Source organism: Hippoglossus hippoglossus, chromosome 14, assembly GCF_009819705.1.
Source record: "Hippoglossus hippoglossus isolate fHipHip1 chromosome 14, fHipHip1.pri, whole genome shotgun sequence".
NCBI classification, from domain to species: domain Eukaryota; kingdom Metazoa; phylum Chordata; class Actinopteri; order Pleuronectiformes; family Pleuronectidae; genus Hippoglossus; species Hippoglossus hippoglossus.
The window spans coordinates 3,940,775-3,965,736 of record NC_047164.1 but is presented as its reverse complement, the minus strand read 5'-3'; the positions used below and the strand labels follow the sequence as shown (position 1 = coordinate 3,965,736).

Genomic DNA, 24,962 nt, shown 5'->3' with positions numbered 1-24,962 from the left:
TGGGGGATGTAGCAAATGTATCCATCAGAGCAGCCCTCTGTTTTAGCCTGGAGCTACGAGCTGATTGATGGCTTTGATAGCTGTACGAGAAGGATTGGAGGCCTTTATTTTTTTTTATTCCCCTTTTGAGTATGTGAGTACACACTTCACGATTTCCTCTTTACCGATGGACGTTGAAACAGATAAAAAATGGTTTGGTGAAAATGTGAAATGACAATCGTAACGCCTGCTTCTTATCACCACACCGGGGGAGGCCGGGGAAACAGGCAGGTGCAGGATTGACACGAGCCATTGAAATGGCAGCTAAATTGGTGTGTGTCTGTGTGTGTGTGTGTGTGTGTGTGTGATTGTGTGTGAGTGATTCACCTCGGGGAAGATTCAGCCCAGGGAAGACTCACATAATCAGCTGCAGCGACTTTAAAGCAGGAACCACTAAAGCTCATATTCACAGCTCCCTGACGTTAAACCGAGCAACATTATTCAGACGGTTGTTTTACTGAAAAGGCCTCGATGGATCTTCATCTTAGCTTTTCTGTGAAAATAAGGGATATTCGGTGATATATGACTAAATGATTTTGGATTTGACGGTGGTCATTTTGAGAGTGCGAGTGCCTCCGATACAAGTTGGACAGTGATCGATCAGAAGTATTGATTTTGGAGAGTTTCCTGCTGCCGTGTTGGATAAATATGGATTAGTCACACTGTGCATGTGAACACTGTAGTTAGTCAGTCGACTGGTTCACTGTGGTGAATTAAAAAAGGCTTTAGCAGGCGTTCTGTGCCTCCGACATTAGTGTGGTGAAACCGCTTTGATGCCTTCATCCGGATTTGCCGTTCTGATTTAGCGCTGGTGATGCCGGGTGACATGCATGACAGCATAATTGAACACGATAACTGATGAAACATGTCAGTGTGTTTGCTCCGAGTGTTGCCTGAATGAACGATGTTGTCACGTTGATACTGTTCACGCCACGTTATGAAGTGTGTGTGCTTAATTTTGACTGACATGTGTTGTGAGGATTTTGTATAGACAATAAAAACATTAATTTTGCATGAAGATTTAAAAAAAGAAATGAAAAAAGCCATATTCAGTGTTTCCCCTTCAGATTGTATAATCCACTGGAGACCTGTGGGTTCTCATCACCCTGGAGCCAACTGTCAGTTTGTGGCTTCACCTCCTTGTCAGAGAGATTCTCATACATAGTCAGAACGATCCCCACAGAGCTGCGTCAGTCGGGGGAACGTTCCAGCTGCACCTGCTATCGTTCTGCGATAAAGGGGGAAAGTGCTCTGCCGTGTTTTTGATTTCTGTGAATCAATCACATTCATGTTAGGGAGCGCAAATCCACAGATGGAGAATTCCCCAGATAACATATGTGATACGACTTTAAGGACAAACATAATTTGATAATCAGTGTGTAAGAGGTGATGCCGACCAATACTTTTGATTGAGTGGATCTGCACATTGGTCAAGTAAAAGTCACCGATGCCTGGCGCTTCCAGTGTTAAAAATAAAATGCATTTTACTATGTTGTTGATGTGCCTTTAAAATTCAAGTAAACTCCTGCATCATTGACTTTAGACCGAGGGTCGGTTGGTAAAAAGTGCGATCGACCTCCACTGCGTCCAGATTTTGGGACCAACACGCCCATGAGCGCTCACATGGGGGAAAATGCATTTGCTCTAACTTGAGCCCTGAAGGAGAATAAGACGACTGCTGGTCTGAAAGTGGATACTTGCATCGCACTTGGAGCTGCTTCAGCTGGTTTTTAAGAAAAATTCCTTCAGCCCCAATAAATCCTTATTTCCTCCTGTTATATAACTTCGCCGAATGGACGTGGACACTGTAAAAAGCATGGACAACCTTTATTCTACTACATGGCCAGTGTCTATGTACTGTACATGTTTGATTGGATTAACTATGTGCGACACACAAATACTTTGCTGGTTGTTGGTTTTTATAATGTTTGTGTATTCTTTTGAGGTTATTTTTCGTTTTTTAATATTGTACGATTTTGGCTTTTAAAGTAGCACACTTTCCAGCCTCTGCTGGTCCCTCCTGAACCCGCTTATCACAGAAGATGACCATAATGAACATGCACCTCCAGGCATTGCTGCACATTTATTTCCAGTGATCTCTTAAATGGGCGTTTTGCCTTAAGCGCTCCTGTATGTGTTGTAATGTGGATGTCAACAAGGACAACTGCTAATGTAATGAGCAATAAAATAAATGAACAACTTTCTTCAATTCAACTGCAAGCTAATTGCGGTGGCCTCAGAAATCCCACTGAGGTTGTATCTAATTACAGTCGTCAACTCTTCCTTTTTTCTCTTGAACAAAAGACGCAGGATTCTTATGGTTTTTATCACTTCCTGAAATCTTAATGCCTTTGTAAGTAGGGCTTTAAATCCAAAGCTGTTGGATATTGACTTTCCCCTCTAATCTGTTCTCTAATGAAACCAAGGCCTCCTCCAATAGATTCACCAAAAAATATACAGGGTTATGTTTATCTCTTTTTCTTCTGCTTACTTCCCAGCAGCACACACAGTATCTCCCATCACCCTTCAGGCTTTTCTTGATGCAGCTGCCTCTGGGCTGCAGAAATGTGTGTGACAGGCTCTGAAATGGCTTTGAGTGGCAAATTGAATCAGAGTGCGATGCAGAATATGCCAGAATGGCAGGTGTACAGCAGTCTCTGTGTGGACAGCCTCGATTGGCAGCCTCCGTGACGGCCAGTGTGGCTCATTCTGGCTGCCGCGCCGCACTAAGTGCCGACAGTCAACAGCTCTCTGTCTGGTCCATGTGATCAGCATGACCGAAATAAATAAAAAATACTGGGACACTGAGCTAAACTGAGCCAGACACACACTTACAATTCTAATTGACTTATACTGGAAAGCTGTACTTACCCAAAACAAGCAATACAAGCTAAACGGTTCACAAATAAGCAGAAGTGCGTTTATTTCGTATAAAAGTGAAACATCCCAGCTCAGCCAGAATGTCCACGATACAAAATATTTTATTGTATTGTATCATTATTGTGCAAATTAAAGCTACACTATGCAACTTTAGATTGAGATTAAGTTGTTTTCATGAAAAGAAAAAGGAAAAGTCTATCAATGTGTTGAGCTCTGACTGTTCAGTACAACTCACTGACCTGGAAAACTTCTGAACGCTGGATATTACCCATGATCCCCGGCTTCCTGAACCAGGAAGAGCAGCTGTAACAAATCCTCCAGACTCTGTTTAGAATTCTTCATATTTTAAAAGTTCCCTGCTGAATATTGGAGATAAACTCTGGTTTTTAAAGTCTTTTTAACTGATCTACAGTTCATCTTCACTCTTCAACTTGCTGGACCTGATTCTGACGGTTGAAGCTGTAACAGTCCACTCACCAAAGTTTCATAGTCCAGAGGTTCAGGGTGAAGAGTGGGAACGAAAGAGGAAACTTTCTCCATATTCACAGTCACTGAAACATCAAACTCATTTTAATAAAGCTGCTGTTTTAAGCAAAAAGAAGTTGCATAGTGTTGCTTTAAAACTAAACAGTTGACCACAGCAGCGCACAACTTAATTCCAGAGGATATTGATTGTGCTAAACACGTTATTTTCCATTTACTTAGTCCAGTGCCTTAAAAATAACACAACCATTGTAATCAATAGGCCTGATGTTATGTCAGACACTCTAAAGTCTTCATATTGAGGTCAGAATGCACGAAGCCCAGAGACAAACCTCAATACTAATCCATTGAAGAAATGACCCACGTCGTCTCACGGTGGATCAGCATGCAGCGTCCAGGGAAGACAAACATGCGGCTTCCTCTCTGTCTGCCTGAACAAATACACTTGGTCCTCAGGTGGCTGTGATGGAGCAGAGATTAATTGCATGCAGACCCCGAACTCCCCCCTCCACCTCCTCCACCCCCTCCACCTCCTTTTTTTTTTTTAAGCCCTGACTTGCCCTCAGGACCATCGACAACCTCCAGAGCAGAGACTAATGAACAAAGCCGATGTCGGTGTGAACATCAGTTACGACAATGTTTGTGTGATCTCACACCATTTGTGTCTGTGCATATCTCTACCTCGGATGACAGAAGATAGCGAGAGACAATGTGTGAGAGCTCTGTGATGAGAAAACAGATGTGTGTGCGTTGTAAAGGCTGAGTCAGCTGCGGGGAGCGCCACCGAAATCCATTTGTTCCATTTTAAACGAGCCTTGTCTTGTTTCTACTTTGGGAATTCTGCAACCGAATCAATTGCTGGGCTTTGAATTTGAATGTGTTTGTATTGAGAGTTCACTTGTAAATTATAAAACCCACCAGGTGGGTGTTGTCAATAGGAGCATGAGCCCAAACAGAGTTTCTGGGGGATTGAAATGACCAAATTTAAAGTTGCATAGTGTTGCATAATGTCTTTGTTAGTTTCATATGGATTAAGTTGTCATTTCCAGTCGGATGCAATGTGGTTAAAGTTGCAAAAAGCACTCGTGCCCATCTGAGCATCCATGGGCATGTAGGTCTGTGGCACTCCTGGTGCTTTCTTGATGCAATGACACAGAGCTATTGCAAGATTGACGTGTTCTGACATCAATGGTGCAGTATTTCAATATGAAATCTGTGCCTAGACTGGCAGGTGCTTTCTCTCTTACTGTATCCGTCAAAGCTGCCATTATAATGGAAATTCACTAAGGTGCAAACACACCCTGCTTATGAGTGGAACACTAACCCACCAACGAATAATGTTAAGAGACTAACATTTTAAACCATGCACCAGATGCAGACGTGGATTTGGACTCATCCTAAATACGCTTGTGCCTCTTAAGACCATGTGCTCAGACTGAAATAGACCCTGGAGCAGGGGTCACAATGAGGCCTCAGGAAAAAGGATGATAATATATATTCACTTGCAATTTCAAAAAGTCACCTATAGTTCAACTCCAGTTGAGAACATAATCTGCACAGCTGAAGCGTATTGATCCTAAATCTGAGAGCAGAAAACTCGGAGATAGATCTGGCGTCGACGTGAAGTTTGTTTTGAAACCGAGAACAGTCTTTTCAGTGGCGCTGCCTTGTGCCTGTTTCCAGTTCTGTTGTTCACCTTTACAGTCGATAGAACGCAACTTTCACACACTTTTGAGTTCTGCCAAACTGCCAAATCGCCCATGTTGAGACTAAATAGTGGGACATCTAATTTTATTGCCGTTCCTAACAGCCCCAGACAAATCTGTTCTTTGTAGCATCACAGGGAAGTGTGGTCGAAAGGATGAAGCATATCCTATCAAGCCGTATACTCGCTGTGCGCTCCCTTGATCTGCTGCAATTTATTGCACCACGGATCCCCGGCTAATTTATCACAAGCCATCATGTGACTGCGTTGGCTCATCATCGCGGTCCAAGCATACCCTCGCCATATTGAATGAAGTAGGCCGTTATATGCTTAGGGAATTCTCTCAATCCGCTTACCAGAGGTCTGTACCAGTTAAGTTATCCTCAGCGTGGAGCATATGCTTGCTGGGGTTTTTTTCTTTTTTTTTCCTCTGTGATGCTGCAGTGCGAGAGCCACATCTGGCAGTGCAGTCATCTCGATGGTAATTTGCTTTGCAATATGGTGTTCAAGGGTTGGTTAGCACCGTGTCTTATTATTATTTTCTCTGCCATTCTCTGTGTTATCGGGCCCTATTTTCATTTGGCTGCCAGATTGGAAAATACTACCAGTATAAGCTATAAAAACGTTTTTTTTTTAATCCACTCCGCTGCTCCACTAAAGGGCAGCTGGGTGTGTGACTGGAAAGTGGTTTCGGCTTTTTTTAAATAAAGGTTCAAAGATATATACTTTATGCCAGGAGGTGCCACAAGCTAATTGGCTTCACTCAAAGTAGAGATTCAGATATCATCTCCCTTCAAAGAGCCAATAGATCCTGAAATATCTAACCGTCCTATTTTAGGTCAGCCAGGTTTGGAGAGATTTTTATAGTGACCACTATCTCCACATTCTGAGGATGAGTGCTCCAGTTCTCTGGCTTCATTATTCCAACTTTCACTACGCTTATCGGTGAGAGCAAGTGGGGGGGGGGGCAGTTAGTGTGGGTGGTCAGCGGAGACGTGCCAATGCAAAGTGTGAGCGATGCTTTCTTAATGTCTTCCCCGTCTCTGCCACTTTGGAGGATGCGAGGTGTCTCATTATCGAGTTCTTTAATTAGCCCACGCAAAATAATTCTTCCCCTGCATCCCGATCGTCGCTGTTGGCGTCCAAGCTGCAGGTGACTCACTGTATCAATGTGAGGGACCAGATGATGCAGTATCTTCTGACCTTTTCCACATAATCACTGCTTTGTCGCTGAATGTCATGAGCTTCATTTGAACATGGGGGGGAGGCCACTTAACAGCAGTGGTTGAGGATTAAAGAGTCGGTGTCGGAGCAGCTCTGGCTCCCTCTTCTCACAGGTCTCAGGTGGAAGTTGGACAAGGTTTGGGCCATAGGATGAAATATTTACAGACCAGGGAAGGAGTCATTTGGTATGTGACGGAAATTCCTAATAAATAATTGAGAATATTGTGCAAGGGTAGACGGTAGAAAAATGTAGATGCACTGACACAAGACTCCAAAAGTTTGGGTTTGAAGAGGTTGCAGAAAAAGTGATAGCTACTGGACCAAATGTGGGCGAAGGCGGTGGAGCCTGGAGGGTAATGGGGGGTGTTAGTCAACCACAGTGGAGCAGAAACATGTCATTTCAGTGTCTCCCTCATGGAACAATTCTCCTGAAAATCACAAACAAGTCGTTAACTCTTATGAAAACTTTGAGGTGCTGCAGTTGTTTCAGCATTCCAGGATTGTGCTTCTGGATGCACATACTGTATCCCAACAGTAGAGGCAGATAGAAAAAACATGCTTCTATTGCTTTCTAACTTATACATTTCCCAGCACTTTCCTAAACATGTGCATATGTTCTCATAGTTTTTGAATGCTTACAATCACTGGGAATGCACCACAGCTTTTTTTCTTGTAATTATAGTAAGATAATGGTATTTCTGATGGGATCCTGATGAGCCAGTAGTGTAGAATACATACTGTGTAGTTGTGATTTCCCATAAGTTCAGTTATGGTGAAGGATATTTTTGGTCTCTGTTGTTTCTGTCGATCTCTACCTGCAAACTTTTCCAATCGGGGAAAAACATCCAAAACATCTTGAAAGCCCCCATTACCTAGTTGGCATTTTTTTTATAAATACATGAATGTATAATCCTGCAAACCTGGAAGATAAACTGTCACTGAAACTTAGTCGGGAACCAGAAGTTTGCTCTGGAAAAATGAGGAAGAGGTCAGGTTATTACTGCCTGAGCTGAACTGTTTTTTTTTTATCGGGGGTGGCTCTCCAGTGCTCCCTCCCCCTGCAGTCGAGGGAATTGCTGCCACCTTCAAGTGCAGCGAATCCTGCGACGTAAGTGTGTTAAGCCCTGTGTGCTTTGCAGACGGTGGAAATGAAGACAGGCTCGCCCTATGAAGAATGATGGCTCCTTCAAGAGGCAGCTGTCCTATTTAGAGCGGGCGACACAATGTGGCGTCTGACTCTGCCTCTCCTCCGCTCTGCTCCTCTTTGTTCCTCCTTTTCTTTCCCTTCTATCTGCATCTCGGGGACGGCGATGGAAAGACCTCCCGAGACCGGAGTAAATAAAAGTCACGGGGAAGTGAGAGCAGCCTTAAAGTATGAGAGAAGATTATGTGTAGTCCCCCCCCACACCCCACCCCCCTCAAACACGCTCATGGATGGAAATGTTATTGATGCATGTTAAGTCCTCTGGGGATTTCACTCAAAGGACATTTGGGGCCTTTCATCCCTGACATGAAGGTGGAGGGAAACATTATTGAAGCCCTGCAACATGACAGAGGTTTCTCCTTTCAGTGGGAGGCTTGAAAGGGAAGAGTCGCCTTCCTCCGCCCTTTGAGAGAGCCGCCTCATAATTGGCTGAAATAGCTGCTCTTTTCTTCATGGCTGCTTCTTGAGCTAATTGGTATTTATGAAGTATTTATGGTCCATATTTGCTGGTGTCAGCTCCACACAGAACTGAACATATATATATTTTTTTGGGACCCCATTTCCTCTGGAGAGTCACTTATTGTCTAGTGCTGCTAATGTAAGAACCTATAAGTAGGACCAAGAGGCTGTTAGCGTCATGTGATTTTGACCCAGACGGACGTCTCATGTGATGGCGACCGGTGGGATGTAGATCACAGGTTGTATAAATAGATGACAGCTCTTCAAACGTCAAGCCAAATGCGTTGCCCCCTGGTGTCTAGCTGCAGGATAGGTCGAGCGTGTGTGTCAGCAGGACCTTGAAACTACAGATTGTTGCTCCAAATGTGCAAAGTGTCATCGTTTGTATCTGGGATGTCCGTCTTTATACATTTTCTATTATGCAAAACTGTGCTTTTGCTAATAAAGACATTTTCATCTTGCAATGAAACCATATAATCAGTAAAAAAAAAGGATTCTCCAGCCATGTGCATGGAGTCTGCTGACATGCAAGCCCTGCAGCTCCAGGTCTGTCTGTCACCACTTTGTTCCAGATTCAAACATCTCAATAATCATGGGATGGACAGTCAGGAGATTTTACATTCATGGTCAATAGTGGATTGATTTTGCACGGCTTCGGTAATTGACTTCTTCCTTCTATGCCGGCGTGAGATTGACATTTTCAGTTTTAAGTAAAATGGATTGAGAGCTGTTGAGTGGATTTTCGTGGAATTTGTTGCAAAGGATTTGTGCTTCAGCTCCGGTGACGGTGGCCGTCAGAAGGCTGACATTTTGTTTTGTTTTGTTTCGACAGCTTTTTTTGCATGAATTTAATTGAAATGTATTTTGTACGTTTTGAAATTACTTTTGCAGTTTTTTTTGTGTCTTGCTTTTTCACTTGTTTGGTTTTATAATGAGCTTTACAACCCGAGCTTGCATGACTCCCTGTCCTGCTTTCCCAGAAACCCTCTTAAATGTGGTTTATAAGCAGGACAGTGTGACAGCACAGACAATGCACGTAATGCAAAATGAAATTATCCCGTCTTTGTCAGGGGCTGGTGGGAACAAAAATTTTGTGTACTTTGTGAGCTGTGTGTTTCCCTTTGTCCTGGCACCCATACAGTTCAGGCTTATCTTCCTGCTTTCCTTCCCCTCTTTTTTTTATCACTCTGTTTATCCTACTGTACAGCTATATCCACATTCTGAGTGACTGAGCTAATTGTTCCTGCTCATGCATTCTCTGCAGATTCAATTATACGCCACTCTGGGCATCCTGAAAAAAAAAACGAGGGTGGGAAAAGAGAGAGATGTGAGCTGAAAGTGTGGGAGAGGAAAAGATGAAAAAGCAAAGAGGGGCTAGAGAAGGTCATTGATAAGAGAGCGGGAAGTAGAGAGAGAGAGAGAGAGAGGAGAGGAGGATGAGAGCTAAGAGGTAGAGGCAGGAGGGATAAATTAGAAAGTGGAGTAAGAGCAGTCCCTTGAGTCATATATTTATGTAAGGGGAAAATCAGCTCACTGGAGTGTACACTGTAATGGCACCCCTCTGTATAATGATTGGTGCTGACCTCCCAAATAAGAGGATTAGTTTGTGCCTGAGCTGGCCAGAAATAATGGACCTCACCTTAGCTCAGCTGCAGTTTGACACAGCAGGAAAAAAAAGAAGGTAGGGAAATAAGAAAAACCTCAGCAGCAGGCGGCTCGCCTGAACCTCATCCATCTGCATCACCATTGTGTCAAATTGGACATGCATTCCTGCAGATCCGCCGGCTTCCTGAACGAATGGCCCGAACGCGCCGCCCCATAAAGTACTGTAGTAGACATCATGGAAATAAGGTGCCGCTGACTGTAACACGTTGCAGTAATTTATTTCCCTCCCCCTTATAACGAGGGAATGCAATGAGTTACTGTTTCTGTTATTTACATGCCAGCTTGTCTGCAGGAAATGAGCTCTTGTTATTGTAGTTTTCAGTCAGGCGGTGACAGGGCAAGTCTTCTGCTCGGTAGAATACCGTGGCTCGGCAGTGAATGTTGTGGCTAATGTCTGACTGCAGGGCACACTCTCCTTTTGTGTTCTCTGAACCAGCAGGATTAAAGCATCCATCTTGCTCTCCCGCTTCCCCTAATGGTATTAGGAAAAGGGTGGATAGGTTTCAGTATTCCGTTAAGGAATATCTGATATGGGGACGGGCTGATTCAATTAAGTAAAAAGCAAGGTGGGAGCCAATGAGTCCGGGCGTAATAGCCTCTGAGCCACACGGCGGAAAGTGGAGCATTTTATAACATATTTAGAACATATATCTGTTATATACTCATTACTAAAGCACTGTAAAGGGCTCGTGTGCAACTTCTTCCTCGGTGCAGATCGCGGTCACTCTGTGATGTGGCTAACAACAGCTCGAAATAGACACACGGCAAACTGCCTGTCAGGAAAACGCACGCTGGGAAGGTCTTCGGTTCCTCGTGATCTGGAACAAGATAAGCAGCTGTAGACAATAAACAGGAGGATGGACGTATAGGATGTTAGCTAATAGCTTTCTAACTGTTTACTGTTCCTTCCAAGCAGCAATACGAAGTAACTGTCAGACACTGAACTGCTCATTATGTACTTTGGTTTCGTTCTTGAGTAGAGAAAAACAAGAATATCACTCTGAACCTCATTCCTCCCCAGAGGTTGAATGATCCTACACATGATTGTTCTTATTATAAGAGGTCGTCTGATAACAAATAGAAGTGAGAACTGGCCCCAGCCGTACACAAAGTTTGGTAGAAATTGGTTCAGTAGTTTTTTGTGTAGTCTTGCTAATAAATAAACCAACAAACAAACACAGGTGAGAACATACATATTTATATAAGTACTTAATGTATTAAATGCAACATTGGTTAGAAAGCTGTGCTCCCAGTTTTCTATTGCATCCCAAAGCAACATGGGAATTCTGCTGTATAGTAAAAGTCAACATACACAGTTTTAAAGTCATCAAAATTAACACCACATGTGATTTAATTAACTGCTCAAAAGTTTTCTAATATATATATTTTTTAAACTCACCTCAATATAAAACCACCCTGTTAGTTACAACCACATTCATTCTGTGTTTCCTCTCAACTTCTTCATGTTGGCTCTTAACAATGTCTCAACCATTTTCTCAAATACTTTCCTGCCTTATGGTGGCGTATGGTAAACATGTGACACTATTATTCAGTATATTTCTCACATTCACAGTTTACAAGGTGTGAACCAGCTTCAGGCAAAGTAAATATAGTCGTTATTTTACTGTAAGTCTGCAAAACAACAGATCCTGCAGATATGAGATGTTATGTCCATATTTTAATTGCTCTTATCTTCATTTAAGATGACTTGTTGTACAGTCATGATTGTTTTTTATATTATGTTTGATGATTTTGAAGATGAGCTGAAACTGAGGCTAAAAGCGTTTTGGCCCAAAAGAGGAGCGAGTTCACCTTGTGTCTTCGGCGCCGCTACGTGTGAACGCCTCATAGATTTCTAATGCATAACGCGTAACACTTTCGTAGCGTGTGGGGGCAGGAAAACCCAAATCGGTTTCTTGATTTCTTCCACCTCATACAGTTGAGTGGTCAGGTTATCACACTGCCGCTTGATATCTTCACACCACAAGTTCCAACGCTGTCTGGAGCCATTGGGTTTCCATTACCACAAATCCATTCCACTCATTTAAAATTAATGGCTGTGGACCTTCGCTGACCCCAGAGATAAGCCAGGCCAAGTCTTTTTCTTTCACGTACCTCGAGGACCTGGTTTTCTTTCCTTATTAAACCATCATTGAGTGGATGTAAATTCAGCCAAGAAATATAATGGTTTTTATATATTTTCTTTATTGAGATTAATTCTTGACTTATGTCTGTGATATACTTTTAAAATGTTGACTGGTCCACAGACTACTAACCTAACCCGAACCCGAATCCAGATATGAGTCAAATATCAAAACTGAGAAAGTCAATTTGATCTCTGTGACTTCAAACATGAGCTGGAGGCTAGTTTGAGTATTTTGGAAACTTCTGATTCACACGCATCCATCTCCCTCATGCATTACTCTGATTTCTTCAAAATAAAACCATTCAATTCATCCAGTGAGCCGCACTTCTGTGGACGAGGTCAGTGATGAATGACCGGACTGGTTGGACCGGACAGAAAAGCTGTGGTAACTCAGATAACCACTGTTTAAAACCGACCCTTAATATCAATCAATCATAGTTTGAGTCCCGCAGCCTTTAGAAGACGGACGACAATTCATCCGTCTTCTAAAGGCTGCGTCCGGCAACTGGTTTCATTGATGTGTCAATGACTTCACTGAACTTTAATGACTTCCCCAGTCACTAGATCAAATGGAACAACTTTGCTTGAAAGGATTTGCAGCACGAATGTGTATGTGACAAACGTGCAGAAATGATATGATGCAATCACGTCACAATGAAGAAGATCTTCAGAGGAAAGTTTCCAACACACACAAAGAAATGCGGTTGAGAGAGCTGCCCTATACTTGTAATAGTGTTTGTCTAAAGTGCTCAGTCACTGTATATGTATTTTATTCTCACCTTCATAGCCGCCTGATGGAAATTTTATACAATTGCAGCTCTCGTGAAATTAAATTATCCACATTTGAGCGCCGGCATTTGTCTTACATGTTCAGCTGGGAGTGTACACAATCTACCGGCCGCTACTGTAAACACTCCAGAATGTGAAATTTCACTGGTGCAAAGGGCCCCTCGATTCATAATGTCACACTCTCACGGGCTGAGCTGCATTACTTTTACTCATTTTTTTCTGGCTGCTCTAATCCACCGTGAAAAATGCAGGCCCCGGTCTGTTCAAAGCCATGAGATGCACAAGGCAGAGTATTCATCCACCACCCATGACGTGGTGAATGGTGAGAAGGGGTGAGGGATTTGGGGGGGGGTGTTGGGGGGACATTACCCTGGGCTCTCCTCTTTTTCTCCCGCACCCTGAGGGACACAGACATCGGTGGTAGAGGGAGGTTTCTCAGCCTTATCAGCAGGACAGCACCCAGCGCTCTAATCGCCGGAGCCCAGAGACAGCCGGCGGTAAAGGGAGAGTGGATGAGTGAGCCACATCCAAGGAGAGGAGGAAAAAGGAAGGAAGGAGAGGAGAGGAGTGGAGGGAAAAAAGGCAGTTTATACCTCTTAGGTTACATCAAATGACAGATGCTTTACAGCTCGGCACACAACTGAGAAGACACAAGTGGAGATTCTGTCCCGTGGCACATTGTTGGTGATGAAATATAGAGACGGATGCATCCCCGAGTATCTTAGCAACAGCAGCTGGTTGCCACCTTGAAAGCATCCTGAAGAGGAGGCGACAAGTAAAAACCCCCCAAAAAAAGACCTGAAAAGACGGTGGCGGTCTGAGTCAAGATCAATTAACTGATCGGTTAATTGATGTTTTCAAAGAAACGACCTGAAGTTTATCTCAATTCTCTTTAGTTGAAGTTCTTTCATCTTTCCTTCTGTTAGTCTGAGACGGGCGCAAAAAAGGAGTTCATACAAATTCAACACATCACTGCACTTTGGATAAAAGACTTGGATTGTGGATTGGACAAAATGACTGAAACATCCATTCATCAATTGTCTTTGATTGGGTTGTGGACTAGGCACAATATCCCAGACGTCCCTCTCCCCAGCATCTCTTTCCAGCTCTTCCTGGGGGATCCTGGTGTTCCCAAGTCAGATGGGATATGTTATATAAGTTCTGGGTCTAACCCTGGGTCTCCCCCCAGCTGGGTGTTCCCGGTAAACCTCCAATGAAAAGGTGCCCAGGAGGGATCCTGATAAAAGGCCCAAACCACCTCCGGGTGTCACAAGTCCTCACCCAATCTCTAAGGCTGAGCCCTACCCCCCCCCCCCCCCCCAACAGAGAAAACTAATTTTGGCCACTTTGGATTTGCGATGTCGTTCTTTCTGTCGCGACCCAGAACTTCAGACGTACAGTAGGTGAGGGTATATTTAACGGTTAGATGGTTAAAATGGCAGAAGGGCAAAACAAAGAAGATGAATTACAAACCAACATGTCCAGTTCAATATCTTATATAATTTAAAAGCAGTGAAGGATGTCTGACAGTTTGCAATGTAATTTAGAGCCACACGTCGATGTAGTCAATCCACTACCATGCATCATATGTTTACATGAGCCGCTTTGTCATCGAGGTTAATTATTGTCAGTGGGGGAAATAAGATTGTTTTGTTGAATCTGCAGTATTAGATGTTCATGTGTCAAGTGACTATTGAGCTTCATTATGTGAGAGAGCCACGCAGCGAGATGCACACTCACCCAAAGAGCAGATTTTCCCATAGTCAGCCATTGGAAACGGAGCAGCTGTAAAATGTAAAAACATGTTTGTTTTTCTTATCAGAATTTGATCCTTTCAGTCCAGTAACATGCAGAAGAGCCGAATGATTAAATAATCTCATGCCACTTGTGTATGGGAAGCAAACAGGAAGTCAACGTAAGTCAGGGACGAGTACGATGGAAGGACCGTGGTGCTCATATGAGTCCGTATGCATGAGTAAGTGGGAAAAGGCTTTTTCAGCATATGTTGGGAAGAAGTAGTGGCCATTTTGAACTGTCTACATTTCCAAACATAGACAGCAGACATGACAGCTCCATCTTGATCATCCTTTCCTGGCTGATAGATGTATTATCTTTATCTTTTGACAACGGTAGGAAATGGAGACGCGTTGTCCATCTTTATAGTCTAAGGTTCAATCTAATACATTATTGAACTCTGAAGTGGACACAGAGACAGAAGCTCGCTGTCTCCATAAGGACACTTCTAGCAAAAGGCCAAGCAATCAAAATTACTACTGTGGGGAACCGTCTCATCTTGGGGATAATAATACCAACACGGATAAAGTAGCAGAACCATTCTGGTCATCTTAACATAAAAATCTGCATCGACTGTTGTAGTAAGTCCAACATTTTACTCCTGTGATTCCTCCAGAGTAGATTTTAATTTAAGCCTTTCCGAGAGTTTGTTATACTTCAAGGAAGTGCTACATGCATTCTATCCCCTTAATGGTGCCAGAACCCAGGTATGGTCGTAACCCCACAGCTCATCGTGATAGAGCACGTAGCGTTCCATTCTCCACACTTGATTTACTGCCGTTACTGGTTCAAAAGAAAGACAACAGGATCGGTGCTATTGATAATTAGTTTTTAATGTGCCACACTCATCATGTCCAATTTCATGCCCCTTAGGCAGCTGATCACAGATTTAATCAACACATTATTCCTATACTTAAACTGACTGCTGGGAGGGCTTCTCTCTGTATGTGCGAGTGTGCTGGTAGGAGTGTGTGTGTGTGTGTGGGGGGGGGGGGGGGGAACAGTGGGTTAGCATGTGTTTGCGTGACGGAGGAGCGAGCACGAGGGGTTGTCAGCATGTGCATCCATCCCAGCAACGTCCCTCTTTGATAGACATTGAATGCATGTTCCAGGCCATTAACCAAACGCTACGTTTGGAGAAGACGCGCCTGGAAGCCCGTGGTCGTGCTGTGCCGAAGGAAGCTAATGCTATTACCGTGTTTCTTGCAGAAGAGGACAGTGTCCGGGCCTCCCTCACCTGATGAATACAGGGGCTTTAATGTCCTGGCTTTTTTTTTTTTTAGACCACTCTCATAACACCTGGGACATTTTAGTCTTTTTGTTACTGAGGTTGGTCCATTTTTGTAAAAAGTGCTTTTCGTTGCTGCTGACCATTACACAAAATGGTTTGGTGGAACAAAATAAAACATCGGTACTGGTATTGTACTACTATGCTGGATAGTATTCCTTTTTTTAAACTTTAGTCAGTCGATTCGTCCGTACGTGTTCACCTTTTGTCCTGAGATAAAACACAAACCACCCGACTGCTCGGACTTTTATGTATTTTGTTTGAAGGATATTCAAAGAAGAGATTGATTCCTTAGGATTTATAGATCTCTGACCTTTTGTCTTGTAAGATGGAGTCAAAATGTCCAATAAATTCTGAAATCTGACAATGGGACCTTAGATTGTTGTCTTCATCAATGAGAAATGGCTGTATGCATTAAGTATATTTAAGTAAGTTGCCTGATGATAATCTGCCGGCCCTGTGATGGGCTGCAGACCTGTCGAGGGTGGATATACACATGTAAGTCTCAGTTCTATTTGTGTGGCACGAAAACAAAACCAGTCAGATCACCAGACTGTGTTGCAAACAAGCCAGTGGTTTATTTGGAGGTAAAAACCAAATGTCAGTGCACCACGAAATGTCTCTGCTGATCCTTCACTCCACAGGAACACAGTGCACCGTGGGTCAGAGTCCAACCGGTGAGCCGCTCTGTAAACTCTGATGAATGTTTGCAACGACCAGGTTTCGCTTTTCGCCCTTCGCTTATTCCTCAAAATGCTTTTCGGCTAAATTGGAGGTTTTCTTCCAATGCTGAGCTGCTTGTGTCTCTTTTCAAGTGTCGGTTATTAACTTTCTGAATTTCTGTGTTGAGTGCAAGTGTTAAATCCTTTTATTAAGAATAAAATGCAGAATCCTTGTGAGAATTGTAATTTCCTTTTTGCTCATAACGTGTAAAGATATAGTTTTATATGTCATACTTGATTATACGGTATCATTACGTTGTGTTACGGTTTTAAATCGTTTCAACAAATTGCTGACGGCCGCTGTTTTAAACTTTAATGACTTTTGTTTTTGTTAAATGACTGAACTTCACCTCGGTCTTGATCACAGCTCAGCACAAAGACACTCAAAGCGGTCGGCCTTGAGAGTGACTACAGAGAAAGAGGCAGAAAATCAGACGACTGCAGCCAGAAAAAGTCGTGGCAGTGTTTATCTTGAACTACTTAGCTCCCTGGCTGTGAGTCAAAAGTGGAGAGAGACATTGGGAGGTAGCGCGGGGGCCCTTATTAAATGCAGCTCAGGCCCTGGTGAAACCCTGGTTAATGTCCCTATCATCTCTGGAGTGGTCCAGCATCCAGCTCTTGGTCCAAATGACTCATGTTTAATGCATCTCCGCAGTCTGTGTCATTTAACCTCACCCCTGGAGGTTGTGGGTCGGGGTGGGATAGCGACGGCTCCCGCAAGACCCATAAGGGGGGCAAAGCGGCAGTGCAGTTATTCTTCACCCGCTCTCCATTTACTTAACATGGGGAGAGCTGCTCCATGTCTCGCCCGCTGCCGTGTAATCTCCCAGAAGCAAAACCTCCTCACACCATCGCACTGCATGAACCCCCGACTCCGGGGTGGTCGGTGTTGACGGTACGACTCTCGGAGGCACTTTGCTTCCCGTGTGCTACGTCTGAATGCTCAAGCAGGAGGGAGAGTGATGCGATGCTGGGAGACTTCGGCGGTTCTCTTGGTGAACGCTCCACTTCTCCAGCGTCAAAGAGAGGGGGAGAGTTTTTTAAAGATTGTTGCATCTATGTGAATTTGTGGTGCTTATTAAAAATGACTAAGCGGTTTGAAGATTAATGCGGTAAACGCACGAGATTTCTGACACTTCAAACAAAAAGCTATTTTTGTGTAAAGCACACCGACACCTTTAAGCTCGCAGAGATACACGTCCAGGGATTTAGGAGAAAAAGCAAATAAGCAACGATTTCCGCAAAGATACATCGTTACCACAAAGAAGAGAAAAAAGAAGCGAAAAGAAATTCTTGTCGCTTGATTTCCACGCTTCATCTTCCTCTGATTTCCTCGGCCTCGCTCTCACTTGTCTTCTCCCTCACTTACGCACACACACACACACACACTCTCTCGCTCGCTCTGGATAATTGTAATTAGAATATCACCATGATTGAGAATTGGCAAAAGTTGAAGAGGAAACAGGCTTTCTAATCAAAAGCTGCCTCATAGCTGGAATCCTGATGCTTATTTGGCTGAGCGGGGGTTCTTCGACGATGGGGGCCTGAACGGATGCCAGACTGTACGCTGACGGCCAACGCTGCACTTCCCCTGTTGGATTTCATACAGAAATCCCAGCTGAGACTGATTTATCCAGTTTTTACATATTGATTAATTCGCGAGATGCTGATATTCAGACTCTGAGTTTATATGTGTGTTAAAGGGCCAATGCTTACCATTAGTCATCAAGGAATCCAATGACTGATACTGGGAACCAATACATGAGGTGTCAAATATGTACATTAACTCAAGTAATTGGAAATAAATTTGCAAATGTACTTGTAACTCCACCAGAAGTAGAATTACATTGTACTTTTACAATTTTTCTTTATTTTTTAACCTTTATTCCCCAATTAGTTCATATACACAGACATATATAGGGATATAGAAAGGTAGTAGGTAACAGTGTGTGGAGAAAGAGACAAACAAAACAAAATAATCATGATAGTAATAAAATAAATAGAAAACAAGAAACATAAAGCGAACAAGATTTAAAAAAAAGCAATTTTCTATGTGAGTTTCTTTTGGCTGTCGTAGCCGCATCGTCTCATTTCAAGTCGCCAGCCTTTGTGTTACTTGAAGCTTGTTCTGCTGCTTTATCACCACCCAGTTAATTTTACCATTTCCTTCATTACAGCAGCTAATTATCCGCCGAACATATAAAGTAGTTCTCGTTCTACTGAAGCTTTTATAGCTCTCTCCTTCTTTTAGTGACATTCTCCCTAATTCCACACATCATTCACGTGCTAGTCAGATCTGCTGGTTGCTTTAGCTCAAGTGATGATGTTGTTTGTGTGTCTGTGGTGTTTCTGGAACTTTTTACTGTATTGAATCATTGTGTTTACTCTGAAATCTCCTGCCTTACCTTCAACACGCCGCTCAGCTTGTTGATAGGCTCATCCCTCACGAGCTGTAGCCAATCAGATAGGGCTGTGGGCCGGACGCTGCTCGAGTCCCCAGCGGTGGCTGCAGATAATTGTAAAAGTGAAGATTAACGGCGAGGCCTGATAATTGGCCGACGCCTGATATACACACACCGTGTATATACGCTTCCCTTTGCTTTCCTACCTGCCTTATCCTGTGTTTTACAAGCATGCACCTCTATGCACTGGCAAATGGGGGCAATTCATTTTTAATGGGGCTTTGAATGCTAACCTCCCTTTCTGTTTTTTTTTCCCTCTCTCCTCCTTCCTCCCCCCCTCCTCCCTTCCCTCCCCCCCTACATCACAGGAGCTGCTCAGTACCCAGGTAAGCCTTCCCCTCGTCTCCTCTCCTCACCACATCCTCTCGCCATATTCCAGCTTCTCTAGCTCCTTTTCAAGATATGCTTCCTCTCAGCATGTGTGTGTGTGTGTGTGTGTGTGTGCTGCGTATGAGCAATCTGCAATCTCTCTCCATCTCAGTTTCACTCCGCCCTCCTCACATTTAGATTTCTGCCTGCCTCACTTGTGCATTCTCCACAGTCCATCTCTTCCGAATCCCATGCAGCTGTCGGAGCTGCTGACTGATACATCTTCAGTTGCTTATGTTCTAAACTGCCCCGGCTGCAGCATCCCGGTCTCCACTGCAGTTAACCACACAGCGCTCAGAGGGAACTCAATGATCTGAAGGGTTTTATATTCAAAAAACGCTTTCTCCAAAGGGGAAAAAGAAAACTAACCTTTTGTGTTGAAGTTCTTAGCACTAAGTAAATCTCTGTTCGCAGGCTCACAGCTCCTGATGGATCTGTTTCTATGTTCATGCTTTGTTTTTTTTTTACATTTCATTGTTGCATCCTTTTAATCTTGAGGTTAAACCTTGAGGTATTAATGCTGCCTTTTTGAAGCAAGATCTTAAAGGAGTTGTGCTCATATTCAGGTTCGTCATTTTAATTCATTACAGGCTCTAACACATCACTTTCCTCATAATGTCGACGGCTGCAGCTCCTCTTTTCAGCCTCTGTCTGAATCGCATGGTTTTAGCTCCTGTTTCTTTAAGAAAATGTCAGAGTCATAGTTGCTCCGGAAACTTTTCCTTCCAGCCTTTGAGTAAAAAGTCCAGACAATGTCCAAGGGAGCCCAGATGAGGACACAGCAGGAAAATGTCCAGAAAAGTTACAATGAGTGAGGGGACGTGTTGATAACGTTTCTAATATCCGACGGGTGAAGAAGAGGAGCCAGAGACGTAGAAGATGAGAACACGAACTATGAAAGATGACGAGATTCGAGAGGTTTCGGTGATAAGGGCCGACGCTGCTGTCGTTGTGCTGTAAAATAAAAAACCAATGAGTTTTCCACTGCAGAATTTTAACGTCACGCCTCCTGCACGATTTACCCTGACGCCACTACTCGCCTGAATGTTACGGACAATCACCTGCTGTGTTCTCTGTTTATAAGGCTCCTGACAATGTACGCACAGAGTTCTTGTCTGAAAACGACTTTGGAAAGAAGAACTGAAAAATGTCTCCTTCAAGGCGTATAATCAAATTCTCATTCATGCTGCAAACACGGAGCAGAACTATTATCTATCTAAGTTTCTCTGGACATTGTGCGATTTCTTTTGTCATCGTGTCTTTCACAGTGTCAACGCAGCTACAGCAACGTCACACACATCCTGTCAAACTCAATAGTTTCCAAAAACAGTTAAAAAAAACTGTTGAAAGTCAAAGAAATGTTGTAGAATTGCTGTTTGTGAGTAAATTTAGAGACAAACATTACAAGTCGAAAAATGAATCAAGCCTCGGTTCCCGTTTTAAACGCCCTCCCTCTCCCTCGCCCCTGTCTCTCCTCCACCAAGCCTTTTAATCCAATTAGCAGAGCCTGCGACAGTTATTTATATGTACATGAATTAGAATTGAACAGCAAGACATCTTCCCATGGGGCTGATTGGACGGAGCCCAGTCCTTCACAGGCCGATGCTGCTGCCACGGAGCAGTGGTGGTCCAAGCAGCTGATTGCCAACAAAGCGGCAACAGAAAAACTGACACAGACTCGCACTGCCAAAGAAAATCATCATCTCATTCGATTCTTAATAGAGAACTAAACCCTCCACGCGACACCTCCACTTTTTTAAATCCTCGAGAAATATTCACCTTCTTCAAAGTGGGAGACACGTTAATAAGTCGTCTCCTCAGCGGCCGGGTCCATCACAGATCTATGTTTCTGTCGCATTTCATTGTGTTGCACTGAAACGCAGCCAAACGTGTGTGGGAGCTGCCAAGTCAGGTTCTCTTACCCTTTTGAACCGTTTGCCAGAGATTCCACTTCTTCACAGACGCAGGAAAAAAACAAAAAACATGTCAGAACGTTGGCAGCAAACAACCCTGAAAGGTTTTTAAAATCAAATATATTAGAAATTCATTTTTAGAAAACACCAAAGGTTGGACTCATTATCAAGTCCACTCATGCATTTTTCCCGAATTTACATGTGTTAGTCTGTAAAGTCACTTTTAACGTTTCATAAGTAAATTACACACTTTAGGGTTAATTATGAGGCAATTAAATAACTCGACAGAAGTTCTAGACGACTTCTTCTGGCTTGAACAAATGAAAATCCACTGCAGCGGTTGCCTTTTGATTAGTCTTGCCAAGTGGAACTGAAATGAAAAGTAATAGAATAAACAAGATGGAGACAAAAACACCAGAATGTGAAATCAACAGATAAAGCTTGATTTTCCAGGGCCTGTATTTATTTAGAGAATGTGCAGCTGAAGTCAGCTCTGCACCTGCAGCGATGAAGAGAAGTAACAGAAAAGAGTATTTGCAGATATTGCTAAGATGAGAACATGTAGACGGGTGAAACTAAAAGGAAACAGCAACAGAAAGTGGCTCTTTGGAAAAAGTGACAGAGATAGATTTTAAAATCTCTGGATGCATGAACATCGATCTTCTTACTTCCATCGTTGATTTGACGATTGGCGTTGGAGAGCCGCACGATGTCCGACCAGACCAAAGAGCCGTCTTTTATTGTCAATAGAAGTTAATTAAAAGGAAAATTCTACACGAGGGTCAACTGGAGCCAACATGTCTGACTTTAGACCCCTGATGCTGCAGGAGGCTAATCCAGGTTTTGATCTGCGCCTGAGGATTAACATTAATATGAACTGTATCAAACATTCATTGAGCCCTGAGGCCTCGTGTGGAAACGTGTGTTATGTTTTCATATTTCTCTTTTAAATTCACACATTTTCATCAGTGTGATAAGAACCTAACCTAAAATGTATTCAACAAAGTTTTAGTTTGGCCCATGTCTACCTGTTAACATGGATGAGGCACGGTTTAGGACCTGTATTGTAGCCAGCCACCAGGGGGCGAGCAAGATGATCTATCGTTTACAGCCTTTTCTTCACTAAAGGTTTTTTAAATTGTCTTTAAAGAAGAAGCAAAACATTTCTTCTGGTGAAACGTCAGCGAGCCTCCTCAGTTGACCTGCCACCAAAGACAAGACTCGTCTTCTCCCGTGTAGGTGACTTGTGTTTGTTCAATGTGCCAATCAATAGAGAGGAAGACGCGAGAGGATGGAGGTGGGATGAAGGACGCAGCAGTTAAACCCAAGGAGTCTTATCCGTGTGTGCACAGAGCGGCTCTTTAAACACACACACACACACAACCACGTGCATGCATGTGTGTGTGTTCTGCAGATACACACCCGCAGAGTGCTGCTCAGATTAACGACTAAATCAATCACACGCACACAGTGTTTGCTTGTCATCCCGTATGCTTTTTCTTTCATAACACAGGTTCAATTTCCCAAGCTACTGAAGCTCAATCAGCGTTTCCTCAGAATATGTATTCAGCAAGGTCGTCTCTCACTGCACCCAGAAACATTTCCCACCACGGGATGTGTCTTTCTTATTGCAATGCCAATACTCCCCCAGTCCAGTGCGTTGCAATCTACATTTTCCAATACGCGAGCTGCTCGGAGCCGCACAGCGCGCTGAGGATGCAGCTCGTCCATCAACCCCCCCCCCCCCCCCCCCCTTTGTTCTGTCTTAATTTGACACCTGTTGACTCAGGTAAAGTGTTTTGAATCGTGTTAAAGTTTTTAACATAGAAAAATAGACAATATTATTCTTTTTTAAATTCTCTTTCCAAAGTAGAAAAGTCGAAATATTCAACTTAAGAACTCCATATTTCACTGTAAGGACAAAAACAACTATGAGGCAACTGCAAAGCATTAAAACATTACGATTGAAATTAAAGTTCACAGCGAGCAGAGGTTGTGCTCCTCCTCTGAGGGTAGAAACATAAAGAGACTTCAGACAACTGCATCTGCTCTGAATTAGCTAAATATACACAATGAGAGTCATTTATATAGCAGCAGAAGAGCCTGTGCAATCATTTTAATGTATATATGTATTTATTTTGGTAGTACTTGTTGACCCTGTCTGTGGGAGTGACACTGGACCTGAGCTTATCACCAGTAAACGTTTGAATCGTGAAGAACAGGCCACAAATATTTAATTTGTTTAATTTGTTCCAATCAAAACACGTTGGCCAATCAGAGCAGAGAGGCTTCATCAGGAGGGGGGGTCTTAAAGAGACAGGAGCTAAAACCTTGTGTTTGAGACAGAGGCTGAAAAGAGGAGCAGCAGCGATGGACAGTCTGAGAAAAGTGGTGTTTCCTGAACATTAGACAATAGAGCACTTATTAAAATTGTCATCCTGAATATGAGCAGAATATATCTCCTTTAAATCAGAAACAGATTCAAAACCCATTGTATGAGTTGTATTTGAGTTTTTTAATGGCTACAGGATGAAGTTATCCATGTTAATGAAGAAACATTTGAACCACTTCAATATCAATATGTTGACAGCAACGTATCAAAAAAGGTAGAAGAAGACAAATCCAGCTTTCGGTACTGAGACAATAAACAAAATCTACAATATTAACAGAATCCTTAAAAAAATCCCCCTTGTCTAAATAAATAAATAAAACCAAGGTGCAGATACAAAATATTGAGTGAAGGTAACACGGCCGATGAAAATACGATGTTTGATACTTGGTGTTGGATATTTTTACACAAACAAATTACAGAGGTTGAAGGTTAGATTCCCTTTTGTCCTAATTACTATAAATTCCTGAATGTCACTGGTTAAGTTAATCTAGGAAATGATTCCAGAACATTTGCGTTCACAAAGGTCTTTAACTCCCAGAATATTATTCCTGACAACATTCACTATACGACTTAAGATGCTAACACCCTCTCACTGTGTCTCCTCCATCGTTTCCGGGCTCTGTCCCTCGGGCGTCCTGCTCTCCAGGCAGAGCGTGGTTACGATGTGTTGTGGTGAACTCGGAGCATAATAAAAAATCAAAATGGTTGAACTTTGACCGCGGACACGTCTCGATCATTAAGGAGAATGGCACAGCTGTTATACCTGTTTCTCCTCCTCTAATTAATCTGACATAACGCCGGCGTCTGCTTGGAGTAATTATCTTTGACTTTTGCAGATAAATAGATTTTTGTCTTGCAGCTCACGATCGCCACAGGAGGAGGAATACAAATAATGAATCTTAGATTTAGCCACGTGAGGAAAGTGAGTTGACTCTGTCACCAGCTTCAACCCACTGACATTCACTCTTAGATCATTTACAATATATGAACCCGTGCTAATATTGTCCTCCTCTTGTTGAATGGAACAATGTGCGGAGGCTGCATCACATGAAAGACGAAGATGATTAATTATGATAAAATCAGAGTTCAACGGGCTGTGATCGTGGATTTGTATTAATCAGCCTCGGCCTTATATTTACATGTCAGATGTTAATTCCTTGACTAACAAACATAATAATCTCTAATTCCTCAACAGAGGGTCACACTCTGCCATTTTAATGATGATTAAATGATTTGTCCTAATTAAATCTTCATGAAATAATAAGTGTAGTCATGCATGTAGGTATTCCGCATTAAAAACCGCCGCCGCCAGGAGTGCGGCAGTAAACTGCAACACTTTTCCATCTTATAACCTCAGAACTGTCAGACCTTAAAAGTTTATTTCCTCCAAACCGATGACAATAAAAGAAAGAAGTCGGCTTTGTTCCC

At 43.0% G+C, this 24,962-nt stretch overlaps 1 protein-coding gene across 5 annotated transcripts in view; it reads left to right on the top strand.

Annotated features, from left to right (window-relative positions):
• Window positions 1–24,962, top strand: part of cadm1a (cell adhesion molecule 1a) — a 326,519-nt gene that overhangs the window by 208,556 nt on the left and 93,001 nt on the right. For 4 of the 5 annotated variants that reach the window (XM_034606253.1, XM_034606252.1, XM_034606251.1 and 1 more), the window contains exon 2: window positions 19,169–19,186. The exons of the other annotated variant lie outside the window; for it this stretch is intronic. In XM_034606253.1, the coding sequence (XP_034462144.1) occupies window positions 19,169–19,186 (18 nt within the window). The remainder of the gene's footprint in view (window positions 1–19,168; window positions 19,187–24,962) is intronic. 5 annotated transcript variants of the gene reach the window in all.